The sequence below is a fragment of the Sturnira hondurensis genome, unplaced genomic scaffold (assembly GCF_014824575.4).
Source record: "Sturnira hondurensis isolate 20B ecotype Veracruz unplaced genomic scaffold, ASM1482457v3 Scaffold0015509, whole genome shotgun sequence".
NCBI classification, from domain to species: Eukaryota; Metazoa; Chordata; class Mammalia; order Chiroptera; family Phyllostomidae; genus Sturnira; species Sturnira hondurensis.
In genome coordinates, this window is record NW_028088140.1 from 9,676,634 (window position 1) to 9,690,405 (window position 13,772).

At 48.0% G+C, this 13,772-nt stretch overlaps 1 protein-coding gene and 1 pseudogene across 2 annotated transcripts; both read right to left on the reverse strand.

The window, feature by feature from the left end:
• On the reverse strand, window positions 1-10,271 carry FKBP4 (FKBP prolyl isomerase 4). Of its 2 annotated transcripts, XM_037064741.1 has the most exons (11): window positions 10,173-10,271; window positions 9,258-9,392; window positions 7,171-7,315; window positions 6,596-6,738; window positions 5,618-5,738; window positions 5,339-5,495; window positions 4,614-4,704; window positions 4,426-4,509; window positions 3,998-4,183; window positions 3,229-3,468; window positions 1-792 (listed from the first exon to the last, which is right to left on the reverse strand). In XM_037064741.1, the coding sequence occupies exons 2-11, from the start codon at window positions 9,360-9,362 to the stop codon at window positions 700-702; spliced, it is 1,365 nt and encodes a 454-aa protein (XP_036920636.1). In that variant the 5' UTR covers window positions 9,363-9,392; window positions 10,173-10,271; the 3' UTR covers window positions 1-699. The 2 variants fall into 2 exon arrangements, with proteins under 2 accessions (XP_036920636.1, XP_036920635.1); XM_037064740.1 differs by lacking the exon at window positions 10,173-10,271 and having other exon boundaries at window positions 9,258-9,592.
• A 3,040-nt stretch (window positions 10,272-13,311) lies between these two features.
• Window positions 13,312-13,408, reverse strand: LOC119000032 (uncharacterized; annotated as a pseudogene).
• Between the last annotated feature and the right edge of the window lie 364 nt (window positions 13,409-13,772).

Below are 13,772 nucleotides of genomic sequence, written 5' to 3' on the forward strand. Positions count from 1 at the left end.
CAGGTTTTATTGTTTCCACTTTATTGCTCAAGTGCAGAACTTGAGATAGGCCCAGACCTTCAGCAACGTGCAGAGAGGCTGAGGTGGTGAGGAGGGTGGGGGACATGACCTGGCTGAGAAGGCAAACAGGTCTGAGAGGAAATACTGGGAAGGGATAAAGGGGGTGGTCACCATGACACCAGAAGACAACTACACCATCAGGGTGAGGAAGGGAACAGAGAGAGGTAATGGGCACAACAGTGGTTTTTCCCATGCCCCTAGCACTCACATGGAGGCCACACATTTTGAAATGGACCGAGAGGAGGAAAATGGCTGCCCAGGAGGTTTCCCTCTAGACCCTGGTTTCACATCTGACCCCACATCCATACCACTAACCCCCTTCTACCATTTGACAAATTGACAAAGCAAAAAGCGGAAGCAAAATAAATTAACATTCTTATGAGTATGTGTGGATGGATATTGGTTCATGTGTAATGGGGGAAGGGGGAGGGGAAGAAGGGGTAAAACACCTAAAATGATCCTCTACCTCAACCCCCCAGCCTACTCCTTTGCCCCTTCCCCCAAAGCCACCATCCAACCAGATAGAAAAATAAAGGTCTAATTCACTGAAAATTCTTCGTTTTTTTACAAAACGAACAGGGTGGAGCAGAGTAGGGAGCAGGGGAAGCAGGCAGCTGCAGGAATAGGGCTGGGGAGAGGCTATGCCTCTGTTTCCACCTGAGACCGGCTCCCTGCCACATCCTTGTGCTCATCCTTCATCTCTGCATCAGCATGGTCCCCTGCTGCCTTGGCCTGTGAGAAGAAAGAGGATGAATTCCAGTTCTCATTTGGTCCAGTCACCTGATGAGAAAGGTGACTTTTTTTTTAAAAAAGATTTTATTTATTATTTATCTTTAGAGGGAAAGGGAAGGAGAGAGGGAGAGAAATATCATGTATGGTTGCTTCTGGGGCATCCCCTGCTGGGAACTGGCCTGCAACCCAGGCATGTGCCCTGACTGGGAATCGAACCGCGGTCGTCTGGTTCGCAGGCCTGCGCTCAATCCACTGAGCTACACCAGCCTGGGCTGAGGCTGACTTTTATTCCATGTCCCCATTCTTGCCTGCCTGCACTCAACCTATCTGATAAGACATACCTAGCACCCTGACACCATGTATATATAGTCTGTACCCACACATACTCATTCTCAAGTTAAAAGAAAAACATACACATTGTCCTGGCTGGTGTGGCTCAGTGGACTGAGCACTGGTCTGCAAACCAAAGGGTCACCTGTTCGATTCCCACTCAGGGCACATGCCTGGGTTGCAGGCTAGGCCAGGTTCCCAGTTGGAGAATGTGTGAGAGGCAACCACAAACTGATGTTTCTCTCCCTTTCTTTTTCCCTCCCTTCCCTGTCTAAAATAAAATCTAAACAACCAACCAAAAAACGACAAAATATCCCTCCAAAAATGTACACGTTAACTTCTAGCAGAATTACACAGACACAGCAATTACTTTTCGAGATGTGTCCAGAAGATAGACTTGCATGTGTTTAAAACTATGAATTTATAAAGTGATTTCTTACAATACTGTTTAGACCTGTACTTGTCCACCATGGTAGTTACGTGTGGCTACTGACCACTTTAAATACAGCTAGATCACACCCTGGCTGGTGTGGCTCAGTGGACTGAGTGCAGGCCTGCGATTCAAAGGGTCACTGGTTTGATTCCCAGTCTAGGGCACATGCCTGGGTTGAGGGTCAGGTCCCCAGTGGGAGGTGTGTGAGAGGCAACCACACATTAGTGTTTCTCTTCATCTTTCTCCCTCCTTTCCTCTCTCTAAAACATAAAAAAAAAAAGTCTTTAAAAAAATTTTAAAAATATGGCTAGTTCAAATTTATGTTTTAAGTATGAAACAAGCATTGAATTTTGAAGACTTAGTCTAAAACACATGAACTCAATTTAAAAGAATTACATATTGCAATATTTAGATGCCCTGAGTCAACTAGAAAGTATTAAAATTAATTTCAGCCCTGGCTGGTGTGGCTCAGTGGGTTGAGTGTCAGCCTGCTGAGGTCAAAAGGTTGCCATTTTGATTCCCAGTCAGGGCAAATGCCTGGGTTGTGGGCCAGGTCCCTGGTTTGAGGTGCGAGAGGGAGTCAATTGATGTTTTTTCTCTCTCCCTATCCCTCTATCTAAAAACAATAAAATCTTAAAAAAATTAATTTCACCTGTTTCTTTTTCTTTAATACAGCTACTAGAAAATTTAACATTATGTATGTGGTTTGCATTTTATTTCTATTGGACAGTGCTGGTTTAGGACACTGAATAGAAATAGGGCACTGGGTAAATGAGGTATGATGTTTTTTTTTTTTTTTAAATATTTTATTTATTTATCTTTTTAGAGGGGAAGGGAAGGAGAGAGGAAAGAAACATCAATGTATGGTTGCTTCTCGTGCACCCCCTGCAGGGAACTGGCTCCTGCTGGGAACTGGCCTGCAACCCAAGCATGTGCCCTGACTGGGAATCGAACCGCGATCGTCTGGTTCGCAGGCCCGCGCTCAATCCACTGAGCTACACCAGCCAGGGCCCAAGGTATGATGTTATCTGTACAATCAAATGCTAACTACATAAGCATAAGAAAGAAAGTGAAAGCTCTTTTGGTTACTGATGTAAAATAAGTATCCAGGTTTGATATCAAGAAAGCATGGTATAAAAAACAGGTAGAGTATGTTGCCTTTTATTAGGGAAAAGGGAGTAAACATCAATGTGTCTGCTTATAAATGTATTCAATATCCTGAAATGACACAAAAACTGGTAACATCGGTTGCTTTTGAGCAGTGGTAGACTTTTTCCTACACATTCTTTTTTTAAGAAAAAATCTTATTGATTATGCTCTATACATTCTTTTTGTACAATTTGAATTTAACTATGTAACTGCATTACTATTTTAAAAAGGGACCAAGAACACATGTTGGGAAGCACAATGGGCACCTAACTCCTGACCTCTAGGGCTTGCAAGTGGTTTCCTGCCCTGACCACCAAGGAATGCTAGTCCCAACAGCAGGGGTTTTTACTCAGGGAGAACATCCATGCCACTGCTCCAGGGATGAGGGCAACATCTGGTTTCTAGAACTGGCACAGACAACCACAGGGACAAAGAGCCTACACCAGCTATGCTGGGCACAGGACAAGGAGATGAGATGTACAGAAGAGACATTACCTTGTCCCTACACTTGTCTAAATCCTTACCTTGCTCTCCTCCTCAGCCAGCCTCTCAAACATATTGGCATAGAGCTTCTTCTCCCGTGCAAGCTGCTTGCGGATCCGCTGCTGGCAGATAGTCAGCTGGGCCTTGGCGGCTTTGTTGCTGGGGTAGAGCTGCAGGACCTTCTGGAAGTCAGCCCGTGCCAAGTCAAAGTCATTCACTGCCAGGTGGGCCTCTCCCCGGCGGAAAAGGCCCTTCTCATTGTTGCTGTCCAGCTCCAGGGCCTAATAATGGAGGAGGAATCAACAGTGAGACCTCACCTCCTGTAGCTCACCTGGCTAAGACTAGGTTTCCAAGGTACCCTCAGCAGGATGGTGGGGAATGCAAATGGCTGGTTCCACCCGTAAAAGAATGAGTCTTGGGACATTAAATGGACAAGACCAAGGTCTGCAAAGGAATCTCTTCCAGTCCAAGAGGCAGAGAGGGAAAACAGGTCTTCAGATGGGGAAGGATCTCTGAATTCTTTAGAATGAGGAAGGTATGTAAGAGGGAGAGGCTAAGAACTGGGGTGAAGCCAACACTTAAGTAGCTCTTCCCATCCAGTGTGTCCTTCTACCTCTGGGTCAACTGCCTCCTTCCACTAAAGTGCTTACTTCTCATTCCCTGCCTCTGGGTCCTGAATCGCTGAGCTTCCAATGGTATATCCTGCTTATTCCTACCTTAGTCACTGAGGGCAACTTTTAGACACGCCGGCAGCTCGCCCCCAACCTTGCCTGTGAATGTTGCTCCAATATGTCTTTAAAGGGGCCTCACCTTGTTACAGCTCTCAATGGCAGCTGAAAAGGCCTGTAGTTTCAGATGACACATGGCCAAGTTGAGATGGGAAGCTAGCCGAAGGGCCCATGCCTTCTGTGCATCCTCATCAGAGAAACTTGACTCATATTCCAACCAGGACACAATCTTCTTGTATTGCAGTAAAGCCTGCTTGTACTTGCCTTCCTAGAACGGGATTGAGGCTCGGTGGCACCAGGCTGTCATACCCCACAATCATCAGTGATCCATGGTCAAGTCCTGCCCATCCCCAATGCCCCAGGCAAGACCAGCTGTCTTGCACTAACTGAAGACTGCAGGTGCCACTTGTCCACTCCCTGGCAGAAACGGACCCCAGCCATCGGTGGGCAAAGATGGGCCCAGAGGAGCCCTCCCTGGGTGTGTCCTCAGGACCATGGCTGCTGGCTCACCTTGAAGTACACAGTGCCCCGCTCTTTCACTATGGAGCTCTGTTCCAGCTTCTCCTCTGAATTCATCTCCCAAGACTCCTTGGCCTGCCATCCCCCAGGGAAGAAACAGAACTGTCAGTGAGTGACCCCAGAGTCACCTCCAGGGTGGGAGGCGACTTCAGGATGGGGAGGACCTTGAGCCAACTCACCTTCTCAAAACTCTGGAGGCGGATTTCATATTTCAGGTCAGCGTTTGGTGGGATTTCAAACTTTTCCTTCCCAACACTGCCAAAAGCATAGCTGTGGGGGCAGAAAAGGCCTCTAAGCCATCTCATCAGCAGTTAACCTGCTCCGCAGGGAAAGACTTCCTGTTTCCCAAGAAGTACCTCCACGTCCTGTGTGGCTGAATCTTCCCTGACCTCCGAACACATTACTTGTTCTCTTACTATCTTACACACCCTTGTGACAGCTCAGGCTGTGCATACACTGGCATGACTACTCACTGAACTGGCATCTCACTGAAAAATGAGGCAGTAGGTGGCAGGAACAATGTCTCTGAGAAACTAGAAATTGTCAGCACCGTGCATGGCACAGATAAGTGTGCTTCCATAAACATCACCAACGAGGGAGCGAACCAATGGAACACGAAAACCTTGATGTCGGTGAAGGAGAGAGTCTGCAGCAGCCATGACTGAAAAAACTATGCTTTGATCCAAGGAGATGTGGACAGTTGTGGCCACGCTCCTAAATACAGAGAAAAGACCATAATGGCCTATGTTTGCTGTGCCCAGAGGCACAGTGAGCACGCATGAGGTTGTGGGGGCAGTGAACACGTACCGAGGAGAGGATACACAGACCAGTCATTTAACTCACTGGGGACATGTAGATCTCTGACCTCGATTCACCCACCTGCTCTACCAAGCCCACTCCTTACCTGGGCTTGAGGTAAACAATGGAATGTTCTCCTTTTTCCATGTGCTGAATGGCTTTCTCCAGCCCACTAGGCAGATCCAGACTCTCCCCCTCGCCGATCTCAAAGTGGAGCTCCCGCTGGTCAAATATCTGGTCCTTGTAGTACCCTTCCAGTGCAACTGGCATACAAGAAAGGCAATGTACCAAGTGCATGAGCCAGGGGGCGACTGAAGAAGGATGCCATCAGCATCCCTCTATGGTCTCATCACTTCCTGCCCCCAAGACGCCCTGGTGTTCTCACCCTCCACCACAGCACCCTCATTGGGCCTGGCATAGCCTTCACCCCGAGTCCGTATTCTCCGGATAATTCCTCCATCTTCTTCCTCTGTTAGGTCCTCTCCCTTGAACTCGCACAACTCTACCTGTGGAACAAGGTTTAGGGAGACAAGTCCTGTCAGCACTAACTTGTCAACAGTAAGACACAACTTCTCTCTCATTTAGAAGAGTCCCTCCCAACTGCCAGACGAGGTCTGACCAGGAGGGCAGCCACACTAGGAGTGAACAAAGTGGCACTTTTGCCAAGTTCTCAGGATTTGCCCTGGTCTCAACTTTGGTGGAGGTGGGCGGGCCACCCAGATTTCAGTTAACCTCAGGAGATCGATCTATGTGCTCCCTGCTCTGCACAGTAAGGGCAGGTTCTAGTCGATCCTAACTCAGCTACTTGAGAAGCCTAGCTGGACAGCGTTAGAAATGACCCAACATCTTTCAGCAGTCTTCCGAACATCCTCCAAGTCGTTACTGGTGATTAGGGCTCAACTACTTGCAGACTGACCAGTGTCGAGTTCCACCTCCTCAGAGGAAACTTTCCTCACCTCCCTGACCCACAAGGGGAGGCATCTCCCCCTTCCTATCTCTAGACACCAATATTCTATACTGTCATTTGTAACTGCATGCACATTCTGACCTCCTGGCTCCTTTCAGTTCAAATTATACCTCATCTCCTCTGGGCACCACTCTTGAGATAAACATGTCTCTGCCCATACAGCCTCGAGTCTGAACAGGGGTTCATGGGCATTTCTTCCCACCTGAAACCTCCATTGTAGCCTCAGTTCTGGCAGCAGCAAAGCCAAACTATCCTGGCCATTTCTCTTTGCCCCTTAAGGCCAGACCCTTAGCTTTGGCTACACTGTCTCCGAGCGGCAGGAAGGACTGGAGGGCAGCCAGGCCCTGAGCTGGGGTAAGGCTGGCTCTATGCCTTGCTCTCTGGCTGGACACTTACCTCAAATACAAGAGTGGCATTGGAAGGGATTTTTGGAGGGCTGCCTGCCAAACCGTAGGCATATTCTGGCTTGCAAGTGATGCGGCATACTTCTCCCACCTTCATGGTTGCTATAGCAATGTCCCAAGCCTTGATGACCTCCCCTGTAGGTACAGAAAGGAAAGAGGTCCTTCCTCCTTGGCAGGGAATTGACTGGACTTGGTGGCCCTAGAGTACGATGCCTGAGGGGAAGCTGGACACTCTTTAGGAATAGAACCAGAAAGGGAGAAACGTGTGGCTGCAACCAGTGCTGTCATCTCAGACCCCTTAAACACCAAACCAAAACCAAACCGCTCAACTCTGGAACAAAGATGTTCAAGAAACAAGGCAGTCCCTTCTGAAGAAGAAGTGAGGTGCTCAGAGTGAGGAGAGGAATCAGTGGAGATACAGGACAGTGGGAGAAAAAGGAGCAACAGCAACAACAAAAACAGCAGTTTGCACCAAACCATTCCTCCTTAAGCTTCTGAAAACATGGTCCCTGCTTGTGACCGCTCACATCCTCCCGGAAACCTAGCTACCAAGCCTGGTTTGCCTACCTTTTCCCAGATCAAAGGAGAATTTGTCTTTGCGGTCCAGACTGGAGTCAAACTTGGTGCCATCTAACAACCAGCCAGTGTAGTGAACGAGGACTCGGTCCCCAGTCATGGGCATCTCTGTGCCTGTCCCCTCTCGCTTGATGACCTGGGAGGAAGGGGGAGAAGGTGAGTACACAGGGATGGGGATGGGAACAGAAAGAGGCACAAACCAGCCTGCACGTTTCTGACAGGTACATAGAGGGAGTCTCCTGTTTCCTTGTAAACAGAGTCAAGGGACCAACGTCAAAGGATTCTGATACAAAGCCTGGCTAGAAACCAAATGACCTCCCATCTTTCTTGAGGTGTAACATGACTTGGTTTGAAAAGCTGCAGATAAGCCCTGGCCACGTAATTGCAGTTGGTTACGGTGTCATCTCGACACACCAAGGTTGCAGATTCGATCTCCAGTCAGGGCACGTACACAAGCAGCATCCAATAAGTGGAACAAATAAGTCTCCCTCTTAAAAAATAAACAAAACAAAAACAAAGAAAACAAACCCTGGAGACAAAAGACTCAAGTTCAAGTTTTTGCTGTATGATCTTGGACAGTCACTCAAACTCTCTCGACCTTATTTGGAGTGATGACCATCTCTGTCAGAGTCGTTGGAGGACTCAATTGGTAAAGTTTATCAGCAGCAAAGGAAGAAGTATTTACGCTCTATGTTCTCACTCTCCTAAATGCCAGTGACCCTCCGATCAGAGTCGGGTTTGGAGATGAGGAGAGGAATGTGAGTAATGAAGCCTGTGAAAGAGGGAATGTACCAGATTGTGGACCAGCAGAGGGGCTCCCAATCACGCCCTTAACTCAGACTCTGGACACAGCATTCCTGACTGGTAGGCTAGTTTAAGTCCTTTTTTTCTGGGGTAAGAGTTATTTCCCAGGAATTTAAAAGACGAGGCTTCTTTTCCTTAACATTTATCAAAGGTCCCTCCCATGGGCCACCTGTTAGGTATGTCATGCCTTCTAAAGGAAGGGTTCCATGATAGGACAGACAGGGGATTGAGTAGAAAAGTTAGGGAAAGGAGTGGATAAAAGGGACCTGGAATAAACACTTGGTAGAAATCACTAGGACCCTGGAGTGAGAAGTGAAAGCCAAATGCCCATCGGCAGAGCAGCCTAAGATTCCAAGATCTTGGGGGGAAAGTCACATGCATTTGTGGAGCAGATAGGGACTGCAGGAGGTTTGCCTATCTCACGCATAGCAGCAGGCTCCCAAGCAAAGCACCTCCTTTAGGTCCCAAATCAGGAAGGTGGAGGGCGGTCCAAGGTGCAAGGAGGAACTACAGGTCCCAGGGTGCACCGCTCCGTCGTTTTCCCGGGGTTGGGGGAAGGGATACAGCATGGCTGAGAGGGTGACCTAGCTCAGTCCCAGCCTTTAGAAAACGACTAACGACAGGATGGAGGGTACCAGAATCTTCCTCGAGGCCAGGTCCGGGGGCCAAGTTGCACAGAAGGCTCTGGGACAGGAAATTACTCTTGTGACCGCTTCTGGTCCTAGCTAATACTTAATCGCCAAGGGTTGGCGAGTTCTTGCGCCACCATCGGTGAAGGCGGCCCGGGCCTTCCAGGCTGCGGCTGGCAGGGATGGAGCTGGCAGCTTGGCCGCAGCCGCGAGGTCGCAGTAGGCCCCGCACCGGGTGCACGCTGCCCAAGGGCCCTAGTTACGGCTCAGCGTGCACCGGCGAGCCCGTCCCTCCCCCATTCCCCCGCCCCACTGCACCGGGAACGCCGCAGTAAACGCTGCAGGGCTGGGGGGCCTAGGTCCGAACCTCGGGTCTCCAAGGGGGCTGGAATAACAGCCAAAAGTAGGTCCGCGCACCTAGGCTACCCCCCCTTCAGAGCCTGAGGCCGTTCTCAACTCCCAGACTACGCAGCCTATTTCAGAAAGGCAATGCAACTGACCGCCGGCTGCACTAGCACTCCACGACCCGCCCGGAGCCTGCAGAGGCGGCCGTCCCCGCCCCGTGTCTCGGCCGGGGGCTTCTAGACTCGGCGGGAAGGCGGCTGCGATGGGAGCTCCGTGCTCCCCCGACGTCCCCGCCCTTACCTTCAGCACGCCTCCATCCTGCTTGGGACTGATGTCCACTCCCTCGATTTCTAGGGGCGCCGGCTGCACCCCACTCTCGGCCGCCTTCATCTCCTCGGCGGTCATGGCCGCTCCGAGCGCCGTTTACTCTGGGAGCTGGGCAGAGGGCGCGAGACAAGCCCTCTCAGCCGCCGGCTTGTCTGCACCTGAGTGCGGGCGCCGGCTTCGCAGCCTCCGACCTGCAAAGTAACTGGTTCAAGGCTCGAGCCCCTCAGGCTCCCCGCGCGCTCGCCGCCTGCAGCTGAGCCCGGCTGGGGAGGTGAAGTAGGTGGGTACTGAGCGGCCAAGGGAGCGATTGGTCCCATCCGCCGCGCGGGGAGGGCTGGGAGGAGCTGGAGCGGGAGCGCGGGACCGAGGGGGTGGGGGTAGAGAAGTTTCTCGAGACACCGGCGGCTAAGGGGGTTGGGGCTATAATGCTGTGGGGGCTAATGTGAAATTTTCTATTTGTGGTTCATTCCTCCAGCTGGCTGCCCGGCCCTCCTACCCCCTCTCTAGGGATCATCGGAATCTGAGGACCGCCCTTCCCCCCGGCACCACGCTCTCCTGGGCTCTCCCGCTTCCCGGTCTAACCGGATTCTTCCAGATCCTTCTTCAAGCCCCTACATCACTCCGGTACTTAGCCTGCCAAGCCAGATCCTCTCCTTACTTGGCAGCCTAATGTGTGGTTTGCACTGAGTGGTTTGCGGGATATCAGTGGCAGCGCGTCCGTCTCCCTTGGGACCCCAGACGAGCGTATTTATAAGTGCCAACAGTAAATACAGGCGGATGTCCTCCCTGCGTTTGCTCTGCAAGGACACTTAACGAATAGGGGAGGAAGACCGGAAAGGAATAGGAACTGGGGAGCCGGGGGAGGCGCAGTGAGTGAGGAGCGCTTACCCCAGTGCACGGAATAGGACGAGAACAGGCTCAATTTTCCCAGATCCGGGAAGACGTACCTCCTTCAGCTCTTTAAAGTGCTTGGAGCAGTCGATTTGCAAGAAATGACTCGCCGAGCTAAGGATTCTTATACGGGGCATGTATTGGATGGTCTGTCCCTGACAATAATTAAACTGCTCTTTAGGTTAATATTTAAAAACAAAAAATGGTTTCAACTAATGAAAGTCGTTCCATTTTACTAAAGGCCGTGGCATGGTGTATTTTCTTATTATTTGGTCCCCAAGTGCTTATGGATCTGTGGAGGGTAGATCGCCAGTGTGGTGGGTCAAAGCTCTGCAGCACCTGGGTACCGGAACAATTGCTTTTTAACGAAAAGATTCTTGTAGAGAGGGTCTTGATTTTGGTAAGCACTTAACTCCAGTTTAGCATAGTGCCTGGTGAATGGTATCAAATAATCATTGGCTATATGAATTTTATTCCAATAATACATTTTTTGAGCACTGGCTATGGGCCCGGCACTGTGCTGTTGTAGGCAAACTGTCCCATTTAGGTTAGGTAACCAAAAGGGCTGTTACACGTGCAATTTCAGTACCTTAACATAATGTGGTAATTCAATTCATCATTATCCTTTCTGATCAAATTTTACTGAAAGGAGATGCAGAAGAAATAAAACTGGCGCCTCCAGCAATTTACAGCAAATGAATTTAGCCACAACTAAGACATTTCTCTTTCCTTAAAATTTTTTTTTTACTTTTTTTTTTTTTTTTTTTTTTTTAGAGAAAGGGGATGGGAAGAGGAAAGAGAGGAAGAGAAACATGGATGTGTGAGAGAAACATCAGTAGGTTGCCTTTTGCTGGTTCCCCAACCAGGGACCTGGCCCGCCACCCAGTCTTGTGCCCTGATAAGGAATCAAACCCGCAGCCTTTGGGTTTGCAGGAGGACCATCAACAAGCCACTGAGACACACCAATCAGGTTAAGACATTTCTCCTTAGATGACTGGGAATATCATTGAAGGATATGGTATCAAAACCCTCCAAACTTCCAGGTGATAGGGATGGAGGGTAGGCTGCTGGCTCACAGGTATGGCAGTGAGCTTACTGTTATCTCATGTACCTGCTTAGTCTCAGCATGTGCTAGTTTTTAATGCTAGGGCCATTGTGTATTATTCAGCAGAAAAGGTTGGGATGGAAGAGACAACTTCACCTTTAGAGTAATGCTTTTCTGCACCTTCTTCTTTATTGGGAGTGAACAGCATAAGTCCATGTCTTTTTGATTCCTGTCAGCACATATTAATTGAGCACTTAAGATGAGCCTGTCATTGCATAAATGGGTAACTTAATAGCAGTAGAAAGAGCACCTGCATGGGAGTAAGCAAAGACTTGGGTCGCCCATGTACTAACCATTTGATCTGGGACGGGTTATTGGGGCAGTAACACTGTTGATGAGGGCAGCTGTGATGGTTAAAGAAGAGGCAGTGTATGTCAGCTCTCTGGCATGGTGCCTGCCTTCAAGCAGGTGGTTAACACATAAGGCTCATCACCCTAACGTGATCAGTGCAGTGGCGGCAATTGGGACAAAGTGCTAAAAATACAGAGGCCTATAAGAGAAGGGAAAATTAGGGTAGAAGGGAAAGGGGAAGGACAAGAAGGATAAGTTTTCAGCAAGAAAGCTCTTCACCCACTCAATGAGTGGGTATGGGGGTTGGGAGATGGGAGGGAGTGGGGAGGGCAGTGGGCATTGGGTGCTTGAAATTCTGAGCAGGATTTCTGGTTATTTACATTACATTCTTCTGATTGTAAAACTTACACATATTCCATGTAGAAGTACAAGGGTGTTTTGTTCTTTCCCTCCTGTTCCTTACCCCTTTCCTAGCTCGTTTGAATTAGTGGTCTCATCAGAGATATTTAACAATCTAGTTATTTTCAATGGTATTCAATCATTCAAAATCCTTCAGAAAATTTTCCCTTTTTGCTAGAGAAAGAGAGCATACTTAAAAAAATCATCCACTGTACCCTGTAGATGAGTCATGCTAAGGTCAGAAGTTTTGTCATTGCCAAAACAAGCCATCTTGAGCTCATTTGGGTCATCTCCTTAATGCTAGGCCCATCCTTCACACATGAGGACACCTTGTTTTTTAAAGGTGCTATTTGTTCTTCACAGATTGTTAGTGCTCTTAAACATTGAAAAAATATTTAGTATTTGGATCATTCAAAAGAATGCAAGATGAGTATGTGCAGACACGTGTGCATGCACGTTAGGTAACACAGAACGTAATGAAACTTGGCAGGAGAGCACCCAACTGAAGAGTTAGAACCTTACCAGCATGACTTGTGTTAAAACTGTAATACCAAACATGGTAAGGATGCTTCCATAATTTCTTGCTATGTTTGTTCTCTATTGACTGAGAAAACACAAACTATACTACTGGTGAAAAGTGCTACTATACATTTCATGAAACATTTATGGGTTTGATCATTTTAGTCATGGCAGCTCTGTTTCACACATTTGAAGGATAGTAGACCTCTATGTGAGACCTGCACATAATGGAGATCTGCATGGTGCACAGACTAAGCTCATGGGCACTGGATTGGGTTTACCAGAGTTCAAATCTCAGCTTTGTCAGTGAACACATCATGAGTCCTTGGGCAGAAGTGTAAGGTCTTTGTCTATATTCATTTTTTGTTTGTGGATGTCCAGTTGTTCTACCACCATTTCTTGACTCTACCTAATACATAGAAACAAACACAGTGAGGCTGCCAAAATGAGCAAAGAAACACAGCCTTCACCAGAATTTTATCTTTTCCTCATATAGGTCTCGTACATATGTTGTTAGATTTATACCTAAGTATTTCAGTTATTGGGGCCGGTGCTGGTGTGGATGGTATATTCTTCATTTCAGATTTCAGTTGTCCATTTCACTTTGTCCAAGCTTGTGCTTGGAAAAGCAATAAACTTTTGCATGTAAACCTATATCCTGCAACCTCACTATAATAGAATTGCATATTAGTTCTATTAGGGTTTTTGGTGGTTGTTGATTATTTTTAGATTTTCTACATGAATAATCATGTCATCTGAGAAGAAAGATATTGATTTTTTATGTATCTTGTTTAAAGAAATCTGTCTATTCCATGGTTGTGAAGATAGTCTCCTTTTGGTTTTTTAAATTCTAGAAACTTTTTTAAACTGATAAGAACAGATACTACACTTGATCTTAGCCAAAAGGCCGAGAAGCGATCTAGAAACTTTTTAAAAAAATCTTTCACAGTTAGGTCTGTGATCCATCTCAGATTAATTTTTACATGTGGCATGTGAGGTAGAGTCAGGTTTATTTTTCTTACATATGGATGTACAGTTGATCAGGCCCCATTTGTTGAGAGATGACTGTCCCTCAGTGAACTGCTATGGCTCCTTTGTCATCCATCCGGTGTGACTATGTATTTGTGTCTGTTGGTGGACCTTCCTCTGTTCCAGAGGTCTGTTCCTCTATCCCTGTGCTACATGGTATCTTAGTTGCTGTAGCTCTAAAATGAGTTTTGACATCTGGTGGTGTAAGTCCTCCACCTTTGTTCTTCTGTTGTTAGGGTCGCCTTGTAGATTCA